The sequence below is a fragment of the Mchenga conophoros genome, linkage group LG12 (assembly GCF_057382185.1).
Source record: "Mchenga conophoros isolate Kocher_MC1m ecotype Shallow Benthic linkage group LG12, M_conophoros_male_GT1.1, whole genome shotgun sequence".
NCBI classification, from domain to species: domain Eukaryota; kingdom Metazoa; phylum Chordata; class Actinopteri; order Cichliformes; family Cichlidae; genus Mchenga; species Mchenga conophoros.
In genome coordinates this window covers 9,942,595-9,961,351 of record NC_140537.1, presented here as the reverse complement: position 1 = coordinate 9,961,351, position 18,757 = coordinate 9,942,595, and the positions used below count along the sequence as shown (strand labels likewise).

The following is an 18,757-nucleotide window of genomic DNA, read 5'->3' as shown; positions in this document are numbered from 1 at the left end:
ACTGCTCCCTTTCATGTGGTTTATACATTTTTCGACTGGGCTAATTTTCAGGTGAAATTATTAGTATTAATTAATTATTAATATTAAAAGTAGTATTAAATGTAAGACCCGTTCCTAAAACTTTTAGTTTTCTAAACACGCCGTTGTAATGCTCCTTCAGCGGCCAGCCACAGGCCATGTAGTGGAGCTCCGAGCGAACCGATGGTAGTGCAGTATAATCAATCACCGGAAGCTTCGAACGGCCGCTGCTATAAAACTTCGTTTATACGCCTCTTGAGTTCAAAGCATACACCGGGAGAAACGGCAAGAAGCGGACGGCAACAGATGAGCTTAACCTGTTGGGCCACAGGTAACATACACGGTGTGGAGGAAAACGAGGAGTGAGGAAGGCAGCTGCTGCTTTAGCGCCTCTTAGCTAGAGACTAGTATGCTAATGCTAATTGCTCTTATGTGTAGAAGAACGTCTAACGTGGCGTTAAAGCGAAGCTGCACATATTTATTAAAGAATGTGACAAAGAGGCAGCTGAGGGCTGCAACATCCCGACCCGTACTCAGAGACACGTGAACACATCACTGTGAGGTCAGGCTGTTTCGGATCAGAGCAACAGCAGCAGGGGCAGGACGCTGAGGGATACTGTGTGCGATTTATTTATTTTTTTTAGAGAAGGGGACATCCAGGAAATGTGTTATGAACTGAGGCTTCAGGACGATTGCAGCAACGAAGCTGTGATTGAAGTGCAGATTCTATATAACCTTTAATTGTTTTTAACAAAATTGCAATTGCTGTACTCCTTGAAAGACCTTCGTGCTGGGGGTGTACAGGGGCAAAAACTAGAACACTGCCACACTGACCTCACACTAATGTGTGTGTTAAAGCTACGAACTTGATATAAAATATGGATTTAGCCACTGTGGTGTCACCCATTTGTTGTTCACTTGCCAATTGTGATTTGCTTGCTGCCATGTTTGGGTTTTTGTAGCCATTCACAAAAAAAAAAAAAAAAAAAAAACGTAATTAGGACAAGAGGGTGGAGTGTTAAGTTATCCACTGACACTAGGTAGTCTAGTAGTTGGACCTGTGACCAGGAATTTAAGCCTGTCCCATGTGCTATAGGGAAAGAGGGAGCATACACCCCGAACATATCACCTGTCAATCACAAGGCTACAATGCATCCAGGAAGTCTCCACATTTTTTAAAGGTAGTCTTGTTCCAAAATGGGGTAAATTCATTTCCCCCCTCAAAATTATACACAACAGTACTCCATAATAGAAACTCTTTTCTATGCAGAACCTCTCAAGCTCCATCGGGTTAGATGGGGAATGTCGGTGCACATCCATTTTCAGATCTCTCCAGAGATGTTCATTCGGGATCAAGTCTGGGCACTGGCTGTGCCACTCAAAGACAAAGTGGTCCCAAAGCCACTCCTTTGTTATCTTGGCTGTGCTTAGAGTCGTCATCCTGTTAGAAGGTCCAGAGGTCAGAGGTCCAGAGCACTCTGGAGCAGGTAATCATCAAGGATGTCTCTGCATATTGATGCATTTCCCCAACCCTGACCCATCTCCCTGTTCCTACTGTTGACAAACATCCCTACAGCATGATGCTGCCACCACTATGCTTCACTGTAGGATGGTATTGGCCAGGTGATGCTTGGCATTTAGGCCAAAGAATTCAATCTTTGTTTCATCAGACCAGAGAACTTTGTTTTCATACTGCAAAAATGATTTCTCTTTTAGAAGGTTCCTCTCTCCACAGGGCAATGTTGGAGCTCTATGAGAGTGACTATCACAGTCTTGGTCACTTCCTTTACTAAGGCCCTTCTACTCTAAATGTTCAGAATGACTGGGCAGCAAGCTCTAGGAAGAGTCCTGGTGGTTCTAAAGTTCTTCGTTTAAGGTTAATGGTGGTCACTGTGCTCGTTGGGACCTTCAATGCTGCAGAGTTTTTTTTACAGATCTGTACCGCGATGCAATCCTGTTTCAGAGATCTACAGACAATTCCTTGGACTTTATGGCTTGGATTGTGCTCTGGCATGTGTCTTTCCAATCAAGTCCAATCATCTGAATTTACCACAGGTTGATCCCAATCCAGTTTTAGTAACTAACAGATGATCCGTGGAAGCAGGATGCAGCTGAGCTCAGTTTTGAGAATCATGGCAAAATAAGTTTGCCCTTAGGCACCTTTCCCGGGCCTGGCTCCAGGGTGTGGTGGGTAGTACTATTGCCTCAGACGTGCTGCTCCACTAGTAGGTTGTGGAGTTTGCTGTGTTGGCAGTTGGCCGTAAGTGTGAGTGAAACTGGTTGTCTGTCTCTCTGTAGTAGCTCTAGATAGCAAGGGCTCCCTCCATAAACTGTACGGATACAGCAGACGCATCTGTTTTAAGTAACGGATTAATAGTCCTGTAATGTCACTTACTAAAACTTCCTGTTCTTACCTCAGACAGGGTGTTGTATCTTCCTCCAGAAAGGGCAGATAGCGCAAGAATGATAGAGAAGTCAATTTCAATGATGTAAAGAGGTGGGTTTTTTTTTTGTTTTAGTTATAAATTAATTACTATTAATCAGAGGTTATATGTTCCTATTTTACAGTCACAGCTGTGTGTCAGAGATGCTACAGCTCCCCCTGGTGGTGACAGCCCAGGTAGACCTGCTTCTGGTGCTGGTCTCCTTGCTGGCCTTCTGGACCAGGCTGAGCCATCTTAATTATCCCAATGCTGTGGTGTGAGTGGATCTGTTTCACACACCTGAACATCATGTACACCCACATACAAACTTACGTACCAAGCTTCATTCTGTTATTAACTGATTTTTATACCTTGACCGTTGTGCAGGTTTGATGAGGTGTATTATGGTCAGTTTGTGTCTCTCTACATGAAGAGGGTTTTCTTCATTGATGACAGCGGACCACCTCTCGGTCATATGATCCTGGCCTCTGGAGGTGGGTTATTAAAATACCAACACAGCCCTTTGTGAGTGTACAGCTTTATTTATACTTTGCTCCAACATGTGCTTCTGCTTTTGCTGTTTTAGCGTACCTGGGAGGTTTTGATGGGAACTTTGTGTGGAACAGAATTGGAGCAGGTACAAATCCCCAAAAATGATTTCATCCAGTTAGAGGTTAAACCAGAAAATTTGTTAATCTATATAAACCAGCGTGTGCCTTCTTTTTTTTTTTTTTTTTTTTTTTTTTTTTTGAAACCAGTTTCTATATTTCCTCCCGTCTAACTTGGTTTTGGTCTGTTTAAAATTAGTGTGTGTTTGTTTTGTTTTGCAGAGTATCCTAGCACGGTGAATGTGTGGAGTCTGAGGCTTCTGCCGGCCCTTTGTGGAGCTCTCTGTGTTCCTCTGGTCTACTTGTTGACTTTAGAGTTGAAGTTCTCCCACCTGTCTGCTCTGGGAGCTGCAGTGCTGTTGCTGCTGGGTGAGTGCGTCCATGCTGAGTAAGAGTTAACGTCTTCCTGCTGAAAAGCCTTTTAGCTGCTGCTTTTTATAAACCAGTGAAGTGATACTTTCCCGGTGAATATGCAGACGGGTTGCTCTTTTCAGTCAAGTCTGACTTTGGATCTTTGCTGTTCCAGAGAACTCTCTGATTGTCCAATCACGTTTCATGTTACTTGAGTCTGTCCTCATCTTCTTCGTGCTCCTGGCTTTCTTCTCATACCTGCGCTTCCACAATGCACCCAGCAGGTTAGTCTCAGATTTCTCTTCTCATGTGTAGAAAGTGTAGACTGTAAATTAAAGATGGCTGTAGCCACTGTGATATTGCCCACTGGTTTGTTTTGAAGCCCTCAGTTATAGTTTTATGGTGGCCACCTTCTTATTTTTATTAATAAGTGGAGCGCTAAATTATCAGCTAATGCTAGCAAGTTTGGTTAACTCAGGGACTTTAAACCATGTGGAAGCGCCAAAAACTGCAGTTCCTCATGTGGTTCAAAAATCAGACTTCGTTTTTATAGTGTTTGACTTAACTGCATTAAAAATTACATCAACAGCCTTGTAGAAAAAACATTTGTAGGTGATAACTCTCTTCTCTAGTTGTCAAAGGTTGTCATTTCTGGCTTCAAAAATGGCACAAAAGCCAAAATGAAACTTAAAAACAGATTTTCTCAAACCAAAGGATTAATTATACTTTGTGTAGTTTTAGATGCAGTAGAAATGAATGTATCACACACATACACATGTCTGCTAATTAGTGCAAATAAAATACTACAATTTCACTCATCAAAACGGGAATACAAACTTCACAGATAAGCTGTTAGCAGAATAAATCCAACAGTTAGCCATGTTATATTGAATTACTCCTACATTTCTGTAGGACATACACATAAACCAGCTTCTTTAGTCTTGACTAATCCTACTTAAAATTTCCATCCATCCTTCTTCTTCCACTTATCTGCGGCTTAGACTCAGGGGCAGCAGCCTAAGCAGAGAAACCCAGACCTCCCTCTCCCTAGCCACCACCAGCTTGTCTGGGGGAACACAAGGCGTTCCCAGGCCAGCCGAGAGATATAATCTCTCCAGCGTGCCCTGGGTCTGCCTCCTCCCAGTGGGACAATTCTGTTAATGAAATTAACGAAAAGAATTGTTGACAAAGGGCAGCCCAGGCAGAGTCCATCACCCACTGGAAACTAATCTGACTTATTGACGGCTGTGCGGACCGAGCTTCTTGCAAGGGATCAAATGCTCGTAGCAATGGGCCAGACACCCCATACTCCCAGAGTACCCCCCACAGAACCCTCCAAGGGACATGGTCGAATGCCTTCTCCAAGTGCATAAAACACATGTAGACTGGTTGGGCAAACTCCCAACCACCCTCAAGTATCTTTGAGAGGGTAAAAGAGCTGGTCCAGTGTTCCACGACCAGGACAAAAACCGCATTGTTCCTCCTGTATCCGAGGTTCAACTAACGGATGGACTCTCCTTTCCAACACCCTGGCGTAGACTTTCCTAGGGAGGCTGAGGAGTGTGATTTTCCCCTAGAGTTGGAACACACCCTCCGGTCCTCTTTCTTAAAAATGGAAACCACCACCCTGGTCTGCTAATCCGGAGGTACTGCCCCTGATCTCCACGCAACATTGTAGAGGCACTTCAACCAAGACAGCCCTACAACATTAAGAGCCTTCCCAAAATCAGGGCAATGTTATCAGGGGGCTTTTGCCCCCTGGCAGGGTTGCCCAGGGTTGCCCATGGCAAATTGGTCCTGGGTGAGGACCAGACAAAGACCGACTCAAAAGAACCCTATAAGTATACAATCAAGAGAACAGTTTGCACTATCTCTGCCTGGGATAGGGTTACTGGGGCCCCACCCTGGAGCCAGGCCCGGGGGGTGCCTAAGGCCAAACATCTGGTGACAACGCTTTAGTTCATGGGGCCTGGCTGGGCATAGCTGAAAAAAGGACATGGGCCCATCCTCCTGTAGGCCCACAACCCACAGGAATTGCAGAGGCTCTGGCGGGCTGATCCCTGGCTACCAAGACTAGCAATTGGTGGTTAAAATTTCCATTTTTTAAAATATCTTTTTGAAACTTGTATTTTCACATGTTCAGCTGTTGCTGTTATTAAGGAGAGCTGTGTGGTATAGTGTGTTCACTCTATGGGCCACTCTCAAACATAGACAAGTAGCTGCTGGAGGTTTCTTTATCTTAAAAGGAAGTTCTTAATCCCTACTCTCGCCAAGTGCTAGCTAATAGGGGATCATGTGATTACTCGGGATTCTCTCATTAATACTGTGGGGTTTGTACCTTGCAGTCTAATGTAACTTGAAGCAAATGTTATTTTAAATTAGTGCGACGTTAATACAACTAAACTGAGTTGAACAGTTTGTTTCCGTTTTAAACAGACCCTTTCTCTGCTCTGACGTCATATGGTTACTCTCTCCTCCTCAGCTCCTGGTCCAGATACAGTTGGCTGATTCTCTCTGGTGTCTCCTGCGGTGCGGCTGTAGGGTGAGAAAGTGATTTAAGGCCTGTTGCTCTCTAGCGTGTGCTGTTGTTTAAAATGCAAATGTTAATGTGAAAATGTGATTGGTGTAGGGTGAAGTACATGGGTCTGTTCTCATATCTGCTGCTGCTGGTCGTGGCTTCTCTGCACACCTGGAAGCTTATTGGAGACAAAACTATCAGTCATGTGAGTCTAGACTTCCTGATTGTATCATATCCAGCATTTAGCTGGCAAACGCTACTTTTGCAGCTATGACTGCTGCTACTTTCAAGAATACTCCATGTCATGTGTCTTTTGAAAAATGGTTCCCAGCTCCACAAAATCCATTCTCAGGAACTGTTTTTGTTGTGTTTTATGGACTAATTTGCCAGTTTCATGTCATCTTTAGTATCAAAAAGTCATGGTTTTGTAAAACGGTGTTCCCAATACAGTTAACATAGAGCAGGGTCTTCTCTGTAAATGTAAAGGCTTCAAAAAGGACACTTTCCAAACTGGTGCAGTGTTTTCCTTAGGAATTAGATAGTATTTCTAGTGAGGCAGGATGTAAGTACATTACGTGCATAAAAGTATTTGTCTGCAATGTTTTAATAATAGCAGTTTAGCACTATGTAAAAAAAAATAAATAAATAAAAGCATTGCCTGAGTGTTTCATTTATTTATGTATTTTTTTGGGTGTTATAGTGTTTCCATACAGTTTATATTTATGATATGAAAAAATGTGATTCTAAGAACATAATGATCCTGCATGCATGTCTTTGTGCAGATGAATGTGTGTGTGCAAAGTGTACATAGAGTTCTGTGTCTGGTGGTGGTTCCAGTCCTGCTCTATGTGTTCTGGTTCTACGTTCACCTGAGTTTCCTGAACCGCAGCGGACCACATGACCAGCTGATGAGTTCTGCTTTCCAGGCCAGCCTGCAGGTAAATACTGTCAGCTACACTTAGTAATTATAGACCTGTTTCCTGAGAGAAAACAGATTAGAAAGTTTTGAAATGTTTGTTTACCGACAAGTGAATCTAAATCTTTGATCTCACTGTATTTATGATAAATACCCCGCAGTTTTCAGAACCAATCACAGCACAGAAGCAGGTCTTACTAAGGTTATCAGTAACCTGAAGATCAGCATTAATTAACATAAAGTTTCAGTCTTTGTCCTTCCCGATCTCACTGCTGCCTTTGACATTTTAATTCAAATGGTTTGTGATTCAGAGTTTATAAAAACTGTTTAAAGTCCCTTTTAGCAGGAAGAAATCTCCAGCAGAATTAAGCTGAGGGAGAGGCTCATATCTCCTGTGATGGGTTGGGGGTGGGGAAAGGGAAACAAAACGAAAGGAACACTGCAGAAGAGAGCCAGAGATTAATAATAACTAATGATTAAATGCAAAGGGGTGTATAAAGAGTGGAATATCACATTCTGGAGCGGATTGATAGATTGATTTTTGTGTTGTAGGGCGGTCTCTCCAGGATCACTCGGGGTCAGCCTCTAGAAGTGGCTTATGGGAGTCAGGTGACTTTGAGAAGCTCTGTCTCCCAGCCAATCCCCTGCTGGCTCCATTCTCACAAAGTCAACTATCCAATCAGGTGCTTCCAACACAGCAGCTAAGCACCTGCTTCAAAAAGCATCCCAGTTACAGTTCAACTTCATGATTTATTTAATGATGTTTCCTGTTTTTATTCAGGTATGACAATGGGCGGGGCAGCTCTCACCAGCAGCAGGTCACCTGTTATCCCTTCAAAGATGTCAACAACTGGTGGATCATCAAAGAGCCGGGCAGGTAGATCACATTTCTCTTCAAGTGCTATACATGGAGACGTGGCCCATGTGTAACTACTGTCTATATCTCTGTCAGGCAGCAGCTGGTGGTCGACACTCCTCCTCGACCTGTCCGTCACGGTGATGTCATCCAGCTGGTTCATGGGATGACGTCACGTTTTCTTAACAGGTAAACAACTCAGGATATGTCCTGATTTTTGAGGGCTCTGTTGTCTCAGTAACTCTGGAGCTCAAAACTTGAAACATTTAGAGGCAATGAGTAAATAGAAAAGTTACTAATCTCAAGTTTCTTTGGAAATAAATGGTTAGGTCAAAAAAGTACTTTGAAGTTCTGTACTGAATAAATAGCCCTCTGTGGGTTGTAGTCGACCCCTCTCCATCAGCTCTGTGTGTCCCTGCCTGTTTACCATCAGCTGGTTTATTTCAGTGTTACAATGGTTGTGTTTCAGTCATGACGTAGCAGCTCCAATGAGCCCTCACACTCAGGAAGTCTCTGGATACATAGACTTCAATGTGTCTATGCCGGCACAGAACCTGTGGAGGGTGGTGAGTACAGTTTGTGCTGCATGTGATTTCTGATCTCTGTCTAAATTAACAGGAGTGCACCCACACATTTAATTAAAAGAGTATGGGATAATGTTGGCTTACTTAATGTAATCCCTGGTTCTTTGATAACACAGTGAGGTGTTTCACTATGGAAATCGCCTCAGTGTGACCAACTACGGAAGCTCCAATGACACCACGTCTGTCGATGACAGACCTGTCGAGCCGTGCTTAGGGCTCTGCCCCCTCATTCTAATACGGCCAACCAGCCCCTTCTAACTTATTCCAAGCAGATTTCTTTCTCCTAAGCACTCTGTCCGTGCCTAAGCAAGGAGGGAAGTGTTGGTGAAACGCCTCACTCTGTCATCAGAGAACCAGGGATTGCGTTAAGTAACCCAACGTTCTTTTTCTAACTTTGCTCGTTGTTTCACTATGGGAGATATGGTCCACTTCCGGATTGGGTCAGCTCCCGAAGCTACGCTCCAGTACTACTCCAGGATCTCTGGTCGAACCTGAGGCACCAGAATCCAGCACTGCCTGAGCCAGGGATGACTGTGCAACATCCCAGCTTGCTGCCGTACAAATATCCTGGACTGATACACCTCTGAACAAAGCCCAGGATGTGGCCACATTCCCTAGTGGAGTGAGCTCGGAGTCCCGGGGGGGGACTGCAAGCCCTTACAGGTGTAAGCCAGAGCTATGGCCTCTACAATCCAATGAGCTAGCCTCTGGCGTGATAAGGAAACAAACAGCTGATCCGACTTCCTGAATCCGGCTGTTCTGCCAACATAAGTCCCCAAGGCCTGCACAGGGCACAAAGTGTTCAGCCTCTGCTCTGTCTCTGAGGAGAATGGAGGAGGGTGAAAAGCCAGGAGCTCTACTGTAGAGCACCTGTATGATGTTTCCAACACTTTAGAGACAAATGCTGTGTTAAGGATGAATAGACAAAGCCTGTAATTCACTAACTCGCTTGGCTGTGGTTAGAGCCAACAGCAGAGCGGTTTTAAGAGAGAGAAACTTCAACTCCACTGCCCCGATAGGCTCAAAGGGGTGGTGGGAGAGTGTGTCTTAAACGACTGACGGATCCCATAAAGGACCAGTGGTCTAGAGACTGGGAGCGTTCGACGCACCCCCCTCATGAAGCGACATACAAAGGGGGTGCTGACCGGCAGGTTTATCACCAAACCCCATGTGACAGGCTGAAATAGCTGCCAAATAGGCCTTTATGATAGAAAAAGCTCTCCTTTTGTCCAGCAAGTCCTGAAGAAAATACAACAGCTCCACCATTGAACACTGAAAAGGGATTATCTGCTTTTCATAGCACCACTATTCAAAAACACGCCATTTACTGCTGTAAATGGAATGAGTGGAGGAGGCTCTAGCATTTTGAATGGTTTCAATAACCTTCGGAGGCATGCCTGCCGCCTTCAAATTCCACCTTTCACGGGCCAGGTCCATAGAGCAACCTGGTCTGGATGGGGATGTTATATCTCCCCACGCGCCTGAGACAGAAGGTCCCTGCGGATGGGGAGTGGCCATGGCTCGTCCACCAGAAGCTGGATGATTCCTGCTATCCAGTGTTTGGATGGCCACTGTGGAGCTATTAAAATCAGTGACAGCCCCTGATCTCTCACTCTGCTCAGTGTTGGGGAGATCAGGCTGAGGGGAGAGAACGCATACAGCAGTGTTTTTGGCCATGGATGGGCCCACGCATCCACGCCCAGTAGCGCATCTGCGTCTGACAGAGAGGGAGAAAAACAAAGGGCAATGTGTGTTTTCTCGTAAGGCGAAGGGATCTACGGCAGTCCAACCGTATCTCTGCCAAATCTGCTCCACCACCTGTAGATGAAGCCTCCATTCTCCGAACAGTGGATTCCCTCTGGACAGGAGGTCCGCCCCCCTGTTCATAATTCCTGGCACGTGAGTTGCTCGAAGGGAGAGGAGCCATGTGCTGCTCTACGCAATTATTTCCCTGGCTAACCTGTGTAGCTGCCGGGAACGGGTGCTGCCCTGGTGGTTGATATAAGCACCAGGGCAGCCAATATAATAATAATAATAATAATTATTAGAATTCTAACAATAGGTCCTCCAGTCCACAGTGTGTCCATTTGCCATACCTGTACAAAGACACAGTGGAGTTGTCTGTTTTCACTAAAACATGTTGTCCCCGGAGATATGGCAGAAAATGCCGTAAGGCTAGGAGCACCGCGCGGAGCTGCAGCACATTTACGTGATTCAGCGAAAGTCTCTGTGACCAAACGCCATTCACTGCTCTGCCCATCATAGTTACACCCCAACCTGACAGGGATGCATCTGTGGTCAGTGTCACCCTGGATGATACTGCCCCGAGAGGTACCCCCGCAGCACGACTTTCCCCAGCTGAAAGCAGGAAAGACGGTGAGTGAAGGATGCGATCCTCCGCTCTGAAAGTGCGATGCGATAAGAGATGGAGTCTATTCTGAGCCCCAGATACTTTGTATACTGTACAGGTTCCAAGTGGCTCTTTTCCAGGTTGATTGTGAAACCGAGCTCCGTGAGGTGATTGACTACCACCTCACAGTGGTCTTTGATCGCCTGCCCGGGATGCTCAGGGATGATCTGCACATGCGCGCCACCGCTCCACCACTTCAGAGCGGGCCCCTGAAGACGCGGTAGTGTGACGTCACCCCTGTCTCCCGGAAGGATTTGGAGCTGTCCCCCTCGGGTAGAGCGTGAGCTCCCCCCGCTGGTGACAAAGACAAATGGCAGTGATTTTCTTTTGGTTTTATTTTGAAACTGGGGGGGACATTCTGCCCTTGGCGAACTGCCTGGCTGCAGAAATTTACGTTTTATTTCTTTTGTTTCCCCCAAAACACAGTGAAGTGCCTGGTGACTCTGGGCAGTGCTTGGTGACACAGACAGAGTGCTTAGGAGTGCTTGGTGACACTGCGCCATTTGTCCACAAGTCTGTCCTCCCTGAACTGGAGGAGAAGACTGAGAGGGTGCTCCTGGTGAACTGGAAACTTGCGGAGATTCTGAACCTTGGAGTGATTTGGTTACCCCTTCTAACATCTTCCTTCTCTTTGGGGGAGAAGAGAGGGGTGACACAGAACGTTGCATGTGTGCTAGGCTGACCGCTTCTTTTCCCCCTCTCCGGGGTGTGACGGCTTGTTCTTTGCAGCAGCTGCTGCAAAGGAATGCTTGCCCCAAGGTCTTTGGTTCTCTACTTTTGCCTGGTGGGTGACTGCAGGCCTCCTGCTCCTCTCTGCATTTTGACCCCACTCTGTCTCCCTCTCACAGCTGCTGCTGCAGCAAAACCAGCCCTTGGCACCTGCTGGGGCTGAGAGTTAGGTTTTCTGGGTAAGCAGAGGTTTAATGCTTCTCCCTCCTGCTTTCTGTGGGTGCTTGTCTCTCTCATTCTCTCCAGGGCTGGGCCAAAGAGACCCTTGGTTGGGTCATAGGCTGCATCCATGACCTCAGCCTTCTGAGCATCCCCTAGGCCCGACGGGTTTAGCCACAAGGCTCTTTCACCCGAGACTGCAAGGCCCATAACATAGCCACACCCCTGGACTGCTCCCCTGGAGGAGCGAAGAATGAGATCATTAACCATGTAGATTTCATCCCAGAGGGCTGGGTTTGGGGAACCCGAGTCAAGCTGACGGCCCATGTCTTCCAGAATTTCTGCCTGATATGCTTATAGCAGTGTGACTGCATTAAGCGAGCATACTGACTGTGCAGCATATTTGTACATCCTTTGATAAATAGATGCCGTGAGGCAATCCATATTGTTAGGCAAAGAAATGCTAGAAGAGACTGAGATTGCCCTGCAGTTACGGTGAAGATGATACGCCACTGAAGGCTCCACTGCTGGGGGTTCGGTCAGCCACAGTTCACCCATCCTGTGGATCTCAAGCTTAGAGCAGCCCTTGGTCGGAAGCTTGCTTTTTAAAGAGCTTGACCAATAGCAACTAATTTCTTTCATGGAAGCCGGGACTGCTGGCAAAAGCTGCTTCGATGGTGGCAAGGCTGGTGGGAGCCTCTTTCCGTCATACAGGTGACATTCTGCCCCTTCGGCATCCTGGGCGGCTGGCCAAGGGATGCGTAGCTTGGCAGCCCGTTTGCAGACCTTGTACAAATTGCTGTCCACCGGTGTCTGGACTGCTGGGGAGGAAAGGTAGAGTCATCCTCCTCTTCCTCATCCTGTCCTCTAGGTCAAGGAGGTCGGATTTGGCATCGCCCTCTGTGTCCTCGCCACCTGGCTCGCTCACGTTTTGATTGAGGAGGACCTTGAACGATGGGGGCTGGAGCGGGGAATCTTCTTCCATCATGTCAGCCCAGCTTGTGGAGTCTCGCGAATGACTGATATCACTCGTAGCAGTAGCGGTGGACAGGCAGGGGACCTGACTGTTCGTTACTGCTACATTCAGCCTCCTTTCCAGGACTTTCTCTGGCATCAACACACAGTGTGGGCATCCCTGAGGGTCCGCCAGTGAAGCCTGAACATGCTTGGCACCCATACAGATGATGCACATTGGATGAGGGTCCCTGCCCGAGATGGTGGCACCGCATGATGCGGGGCACGGGCGGGGTGCATCCTCTTTGGCCTTCGTACGTAGCTAGGACTAGCAGCGGGAGTTAAATCCGAGCTAGTCGCCGCTGGAGTCAGCTCATTGTGACATGTTAGCTGCACTCCGCTAGCCAATATTGTTAGCAACTTAATGCTTACTGAACCCTAGGTCGACTAACAAGCTAATGCTAGTAAGACGCTAATGTGGTTCGTGGCCTGCTAACAAGTTAATGCTAGCCGGACACTGAACGAACAGCTCACCGTAACGCGTTAGCCCGAGTTACACAATGTCGGCTACCTCGCTAACTAAGACCAGGAACCGCTGGGACAGCTCACCTGACGTGATTGCTGTTCCACAGTGTAACTCTAAGTACACTTCTTTCGAAGGACTTACTCAGCACGATCCAAACTGGAACTGGAAAAACTTCGGCAACGTACTCCTACACGGGACGCCTGAGAACTGGATACGCTGAGGGAGCTCAAAGTAGTTTCTCACGGGAAGAAAGCGAGAATGAGTTAGGAGGGGCTGGTCGGCCGTGTTAGAATGAGGGGGCGGAGCCCTAAGCACGGCTCGACAGGTCTGTCATAGACAGACGTGGTGTCATTGGAGCTTCCGTAGTTGGTCATGCCGAGGCGAGTCTATAGTGAAGCACTGAGCGAAGTTAGAAAAAGAACTTCCAGAAAAAGATTGTTGTCAGTGACTCCCACGGCCATTAATTGAACTGCATTTAGCATTCTTTTGCTCGTATTTGTATGCAGTACATGCACAAGCTCAGACTCTGTGAGCCAGCTAGCATAAGCCAAAACATTACTATAAGTTAGTAAAATATTACAGTTTAGATTAGGTAGCTTGCTGTAACTTAGCTATGTTACATTAATTCTTAATTAGTAACTTTAGCTGGTAAAACAATTTGAAAATGGTGAGATTGGAAGATTGTCAACTAAAGGATGGATTAATTAGCCGAAATTATCTACTCATGAGAGTGTTTTGTAGATAGGATATGCACAAGAGTACAGGGCCATGTTTACATTACACCTACAGGAGCTGCTCAAATATGGAAACCCCTCTTACCTTTATACTAATCAGTGGCTGAAATGCTTTTTACTGAGCCTGCTGTTTGTTGGTGTGTTTGTGTGGTCAGGACATTTCAAACAGGGAGGCAGAGTCAGAGGTGTGGAAGACCATCCTATCTGAAGTCCGACTCATTCATGTCAACACTTCAGCTGTCCTCAAGGTGCAGACAGAATATGTCTCAGCTGAATGCCTGTACAATATGAAGTTATTACAGCCTGTTTGTGTGTGTCTGTGTGTGTTTGCGAATGCAGCTGAGTGGTGTGTCCCTTCCAGACTGGGGTTTCCGTCAGTTGGAGGTTGTAGCAGACAAACTGTTCAAAGCTCACAGCAGCAGTTTGGAATGGACAGTGGAGGAGCACCGCTATGGAACCAGTATGGCCACTAAACTCCTCCTCCTCCTCTTGACCTTCTTCTTTCTTCACTATTATCACTCAGTAGCTTTGCAATGTTACTTTAGTGAGGTCACAACGCACACTGTCAATCTTGTCCAGGTCAGGAGCAGAAGGAACGGGAGGCAGAGCTTCACTCTCCAACTCATATCGACGTTGATAGAAAAATTTCTTTCTGGGCAAAATTTGTTGAACTGCAAGTATGAACCTGAATTCAAAACTCACTGTCCAATCAGATTTATTCCTGTGACACTAGCAAAGAAACAGAAAGGAGTAAAATAAAACAAATCTGATATCTTGGCAGTGGAAGATGCTGACAGTAAAACAGGAAGAGTCGGAGCACAAATACAGTTCCTCCCCATTAGAGTGGATCACCATGGAGACCAACATTGCATACTGGCTGCACTCCTCCACCAATGTAAAAACACGACACACACACGCAGAGTAACACACACGCTTTGTCCTGTTTAGCCCTGTAATCCACTTTTTCTGTTTCAGGCTCAGATCCATCTAATTGGTAACCCGGTGTCATGGAGTGTGGCCAATCTCAGCCTGCTTGCCTATCAGCTGCTGGCAGTTGTCTACTTGTTGAGGAGGAGGCGAGGCTTGAAAGATGTACCTGATGGTACGTAGGGACACACTGAGTTCTGACAGTAAAACAGGAAGAATCAGAGCACAAATACAGTTTCTGCAGACCCATCTGGCCTTCCAGATGGGTCTGCAGAAAGATGGTCCGCACTGACATATTTGCATCAGAGACTAAGTCTAACCTCAGCTGTCTGTTCGGGTTATGGTACCATTTCTAACTAAATGTGTGGTTTTTGGGTTTTTTTGGGTTTTTTTTCAGGTGTGTGGGACCAGTTTGTGTGTCTGGGATGTGTGTGCGTTGGCGGCTGGTTGGTGAACTTTGTTCCCTTCCTGCTTATGGACAAAACTCTTTTCCTGTATCACTACCTGCCAGCACTCTGCTACTTGTACCTACTAAGTCCAGCTCTGTTGGAGCATGCACACACTCACCTGCTCAGGTACGCTCATCAGCCTCTTGTGAGCTACTCTTCTTTTTCCTGATTTAAATTAAAATTTTCACCTTAATCGTGTCAGTCACTGGCAACTACCAGTCATTGGGGTAAGGTGACCTAATGCAACCCAGAAAATGGATATTAAAATTTTTGTTATTTAGTGGTTGCTTAGAAGTTGCCAGTAGAGTCAGCGAGTGGTTTTTAGGACTTTGTAAATGGGGTTTTAACTAAACTGGGATTAATATTGCCATTTTCTCATTCATTCATTCATTCATTCATTCATCTACAGAACCACTGCCTGTTTTATCTTATGATGACTGACATTTTCTACCACAGCTGCTGAAAGTTAGTGGCTTTGTCTTGAGTAGAAGTTGGTTGTATTTTAGTAGGACGATCCACTTCCACTATTTTAAATTTCCTAACAAGGCTCTAGTGTGAAATATTTGTATGAGATTCTTGTGAAAACCTCAAAATTTTATGTGCAACCATATCCCTTTTTGCCAGCTTTCAAAAAAGGTGGTTTCGATTCTTGTGAAGAAGTCACTATCATAACTCATTCAATGACATCACTCCCTGGCCAATCAGTGGCCTGCAGCTTGCTGACATCGCATTTTCATCTTGACTGAAATTGCTTGGAACCCAAGCTAAGTACCTGGTAATGGAAAACCCTAAAAACCAAATCGAGCAAAGCAGATCCAAGTAAGTACTACTGGAATAGAGGATAAGAAGAGCGGGACAGCCATCATTAGCACTGGTATCTGCTGCTTTGTGCAGGGAGAAATAAGATGAGCAGTGGTAGAGCTACAAAATGACTTCCAGCATGCCCCTGGTGTGAATGTCTCTGACTAGACAGAAACAGAGACAGGCCTTTAACCCTTGTATGGTGTTCGGGTCTGTGAGATCCGTGTTCAGTTTTTTTCAAAAGAAAAATTAAACAATTAATTATTTTTTCACGTGTAAATGTGTTGTGTCTTTCCACTCACTCCACTTGATTATAACTGATTTATTTATAACATTTTATATAAAAGAAAAACGAGAAGCACATTAATTCATAAATGTGATCTAACAAAGGTAAAGGGAAAAAATTAACCATGTTTGCTGTTCATATGTCTTGTAATTGGGATGAAGTAAACATCTGTTGAGTAATTTAACATAAAATTGTTTGATAGTGTTAATTTGGAAAGCCAAAACTCTAGCGGGTCCACCAGACCCATGAACACTGGCTGAGTAACAAAAATACGAACACCACACAAGGGTTAAGACTGATACTACCATAAATCTGTATGTTTGTAAGTTTTCTCCCCAACAAATACAACAATGTCGACGAAACGTTTTGCACCGTCAAAAAAGCGGGTGCCTTTGGTTTCATTCTATAATACTGGGCTTATTTTTCTACAAAGGTTTGAACTTTGAGAGTATTTAAACAAGAGAGAAAAGTGTGAAAATGTTCATGCCTGTCTGAGAAAAGTGTATAAAGTGTGTAGTGAGGGGTTTTACATCATCATGCATGTGGAGCCATACAAACTGCCTAGTACCATTTTATGTTACTGCAGTGAAATTTCAGCAAAATGACTTATCCAACAGCATTATTTTTTTCACTTTGATTTTCAAGATGTCTTTGAATTTAGCCCTTTGTAGATTGATAATTTTCATATCCATCAATTGATGTGGCATCCAACACAAACCTGGTCTAGTATCAGTATGCAGTGGTCCCTCGCTATAACCTGGTTCACCTTTCGCGGCCTTGCTGTTTCGCAGATTTTTTTTGGTGTGATTTTCCATGTTGTTTGTTTGTTTACAGCACATTGTCTTCTGCGTCCTGATTGGCTCTAGACCACTGTCAATCAATCTCGTGCCATGTCTCCTGTCCAGTACAGAATGTGTTCAGCGTGTCAAATTTACATAAATCTTTGATCACTAGCAGTGTGACTCTGAAGTGCTCTATTGTATGTTTGTAAGTTTTCTCCCCAACAAACATAACAATGTCGACGAAACGTTTTACACTGTCAAAGGCATCCACGGGTGCCTTTGGTTTCATTCTATAATGCTGGACTTATTTTTCTACGACGGTTTGAACAAGAGAGAAAAGTGTAAAAATGTTCATGCCTGTCTAAGAAAAGTGTAGTGAGGGGTTTTACAGCTATAATAATTGTAAAAAATAAAGTTGGCTAATTTGCAGATTTCACCGATCGTGGGTAATTTTTGGAACGTAACACCTGCAATAATCGAGGGACCACTGTAATTATCCAGTGTGATGATTTTTTTTTTTTTTTTTTTTTTTTTTTTTTTTTCCCCTCCATTGAGAGCTGATTCGTTTTCTGTATTTTTTTTTTTTTCTTTTTAAGCGGTGTAGTTGAATAGTAACTTTGCACTGTGTTTACGTGGCCTTCGAAACAAACAACAGCTAAAATGTGCACATCCAAGCACCATCATTTAAACAATATCCCAAACTGGATTTGATTTTGGGCTAGCACAGCACTAGGGCATTCAACACACTCTTTGCACTATTTTCTATACACCGCGTCAGAGGTGTGTTCAGAAATATATGGATGGAACTGCAAACAGTCTGAACTTGTACCTGCTTTATGTTGTGTGAAAGGGCCAGTTAGACATAGAAGCACACTTTGTCAGGCTTTAGATCTCACTGTTGAATTTTCATGAAAATGTGACATGTTTTATGTTTTTATCTAAAAACTTTTGTTCATATTTGTTTCTGTTTGCATCTGCAGCAGCGTGACACATCAGCGTGCATTGTGTGTGGGTGCATTGGCTGTGTTGCTGTCAATCTTCCTGACCTACCGCACCTTCTGTCCCCTAACCTATGGAAGCCCTGAACTGTCAGCCCACCAGCTGCAAGGACTGAAGTGGAGGGACACCTGGGACATCCTGTACCGACGTCGGTAGAAGGATTATGACCCACATGGAGAGGAGTTTATGAGTTGAACAGAAGATGAACATATATTCGGCTTGAGGTCATCAGAGGAGGAGCTTCAGTTCTCAGACCTCTGACGCACCAACCCCTGATGATAAACTAGTGATGACTGACGTTGACCGAAGGCTGAGCACAAAATGAAAGATGAACAAAACAATGATGTGCCCTCATTCTTTTTGTGTTTACACTGGAAAAGTGGAATCGGTGGCTATGAACTGGATTTTACTTTTTCTTCAAAGAAACTATATTTTTTAGGACTTAAAAAATAATTTAGAAAAAAAATAGATTAACAATGAGACTAAAGAAAGTGTTGCACAATAGGATTTTTCATGTAAACAAGTTGAAGCTTAGTTTACATCAGAGTAAAGAAAAAAAATAAAGAAAATGTGGTAAAATATGAAGTCAAGTTGTGTGTTTATAAACTAGGGGGTTTTTTTTTTAATGGAAAAAAAATAAAAGCGTTACTTAAATAATTTTAGGGCTCATCATGGACTGTGGGCATTTGGCCTAAAAATAAAAATATCTGAAGAAAACTGACTTCTA

The 18,757-nt window shown here is 44.8% G+C and overlaps 1 protein-coding gene and 1 pseudogene across 4 annotated transcripts; one reads left to right on the top strand and one right to left on the bottom strand.

The window, feature by feature from the left end:
- Nucleotides 1-87: 87 nt before the first annotated feature.
- Nucleotides 88-18,231, top strand: pomt1 (protein-O-mannosyltransferase 1). Of its 4 annotated transcripts, XM_085293621.1 has the most exons (22): nt 170-349; nt 1,115-1,199; nt 1,289-1,505; nt 2,587-2,718; nt 2,829-2,935; nt 3,028-3,078; nt 3,272-3,418; nt 3,576-3,684; nt 5,883-5,942; nt 6,030-6,123; nt 6,701-6,856; nt 7,387-7,517; nt 7,616-7,711; nt 7,787-7,879; nt 8,160-8,256; nt 13,942-14,034; nt 14,126-14,246; nt 14,366-14,463; nt 14,568-14,681; nt 14,762-14,888; nt 15,111-15,288; nt 18,012-18,231. In XM_085293621.1, exons 4-22 carry the CDS (start codon nt 2,606-2,608, stop codon nt 18,184-18,186), a joined length of 2,160 nt encoding a protein of 719 aa, XP_085149747.1. In that variant the 5' UTR covers nt 170-349; nt 1,115-1,199; nt 1,289-1,505; nt 2,587-2,605; the 3' UTR covers nt 18,187-18,231. The 4 variants fall into 4 exon arrangements, with proteins under 4 accessions (XP_085149750.1, XP_085149747.1, XP_085149749.1 ...); XM_085293624.1 differs by lacking the exon at nt 15,111-15,288 and having other exon boundaries at nt 88-349; XM_085293623.1 differs by lacking the exon at nt 1,115-1,199.
- Nucleotides 11,743-13,426, bottom strand: LOC146562140 (uncharacterized; annotated as a pseudogene).
- Nucleotides 18,232-18,757: the final 526 nt, after the last annotated feature.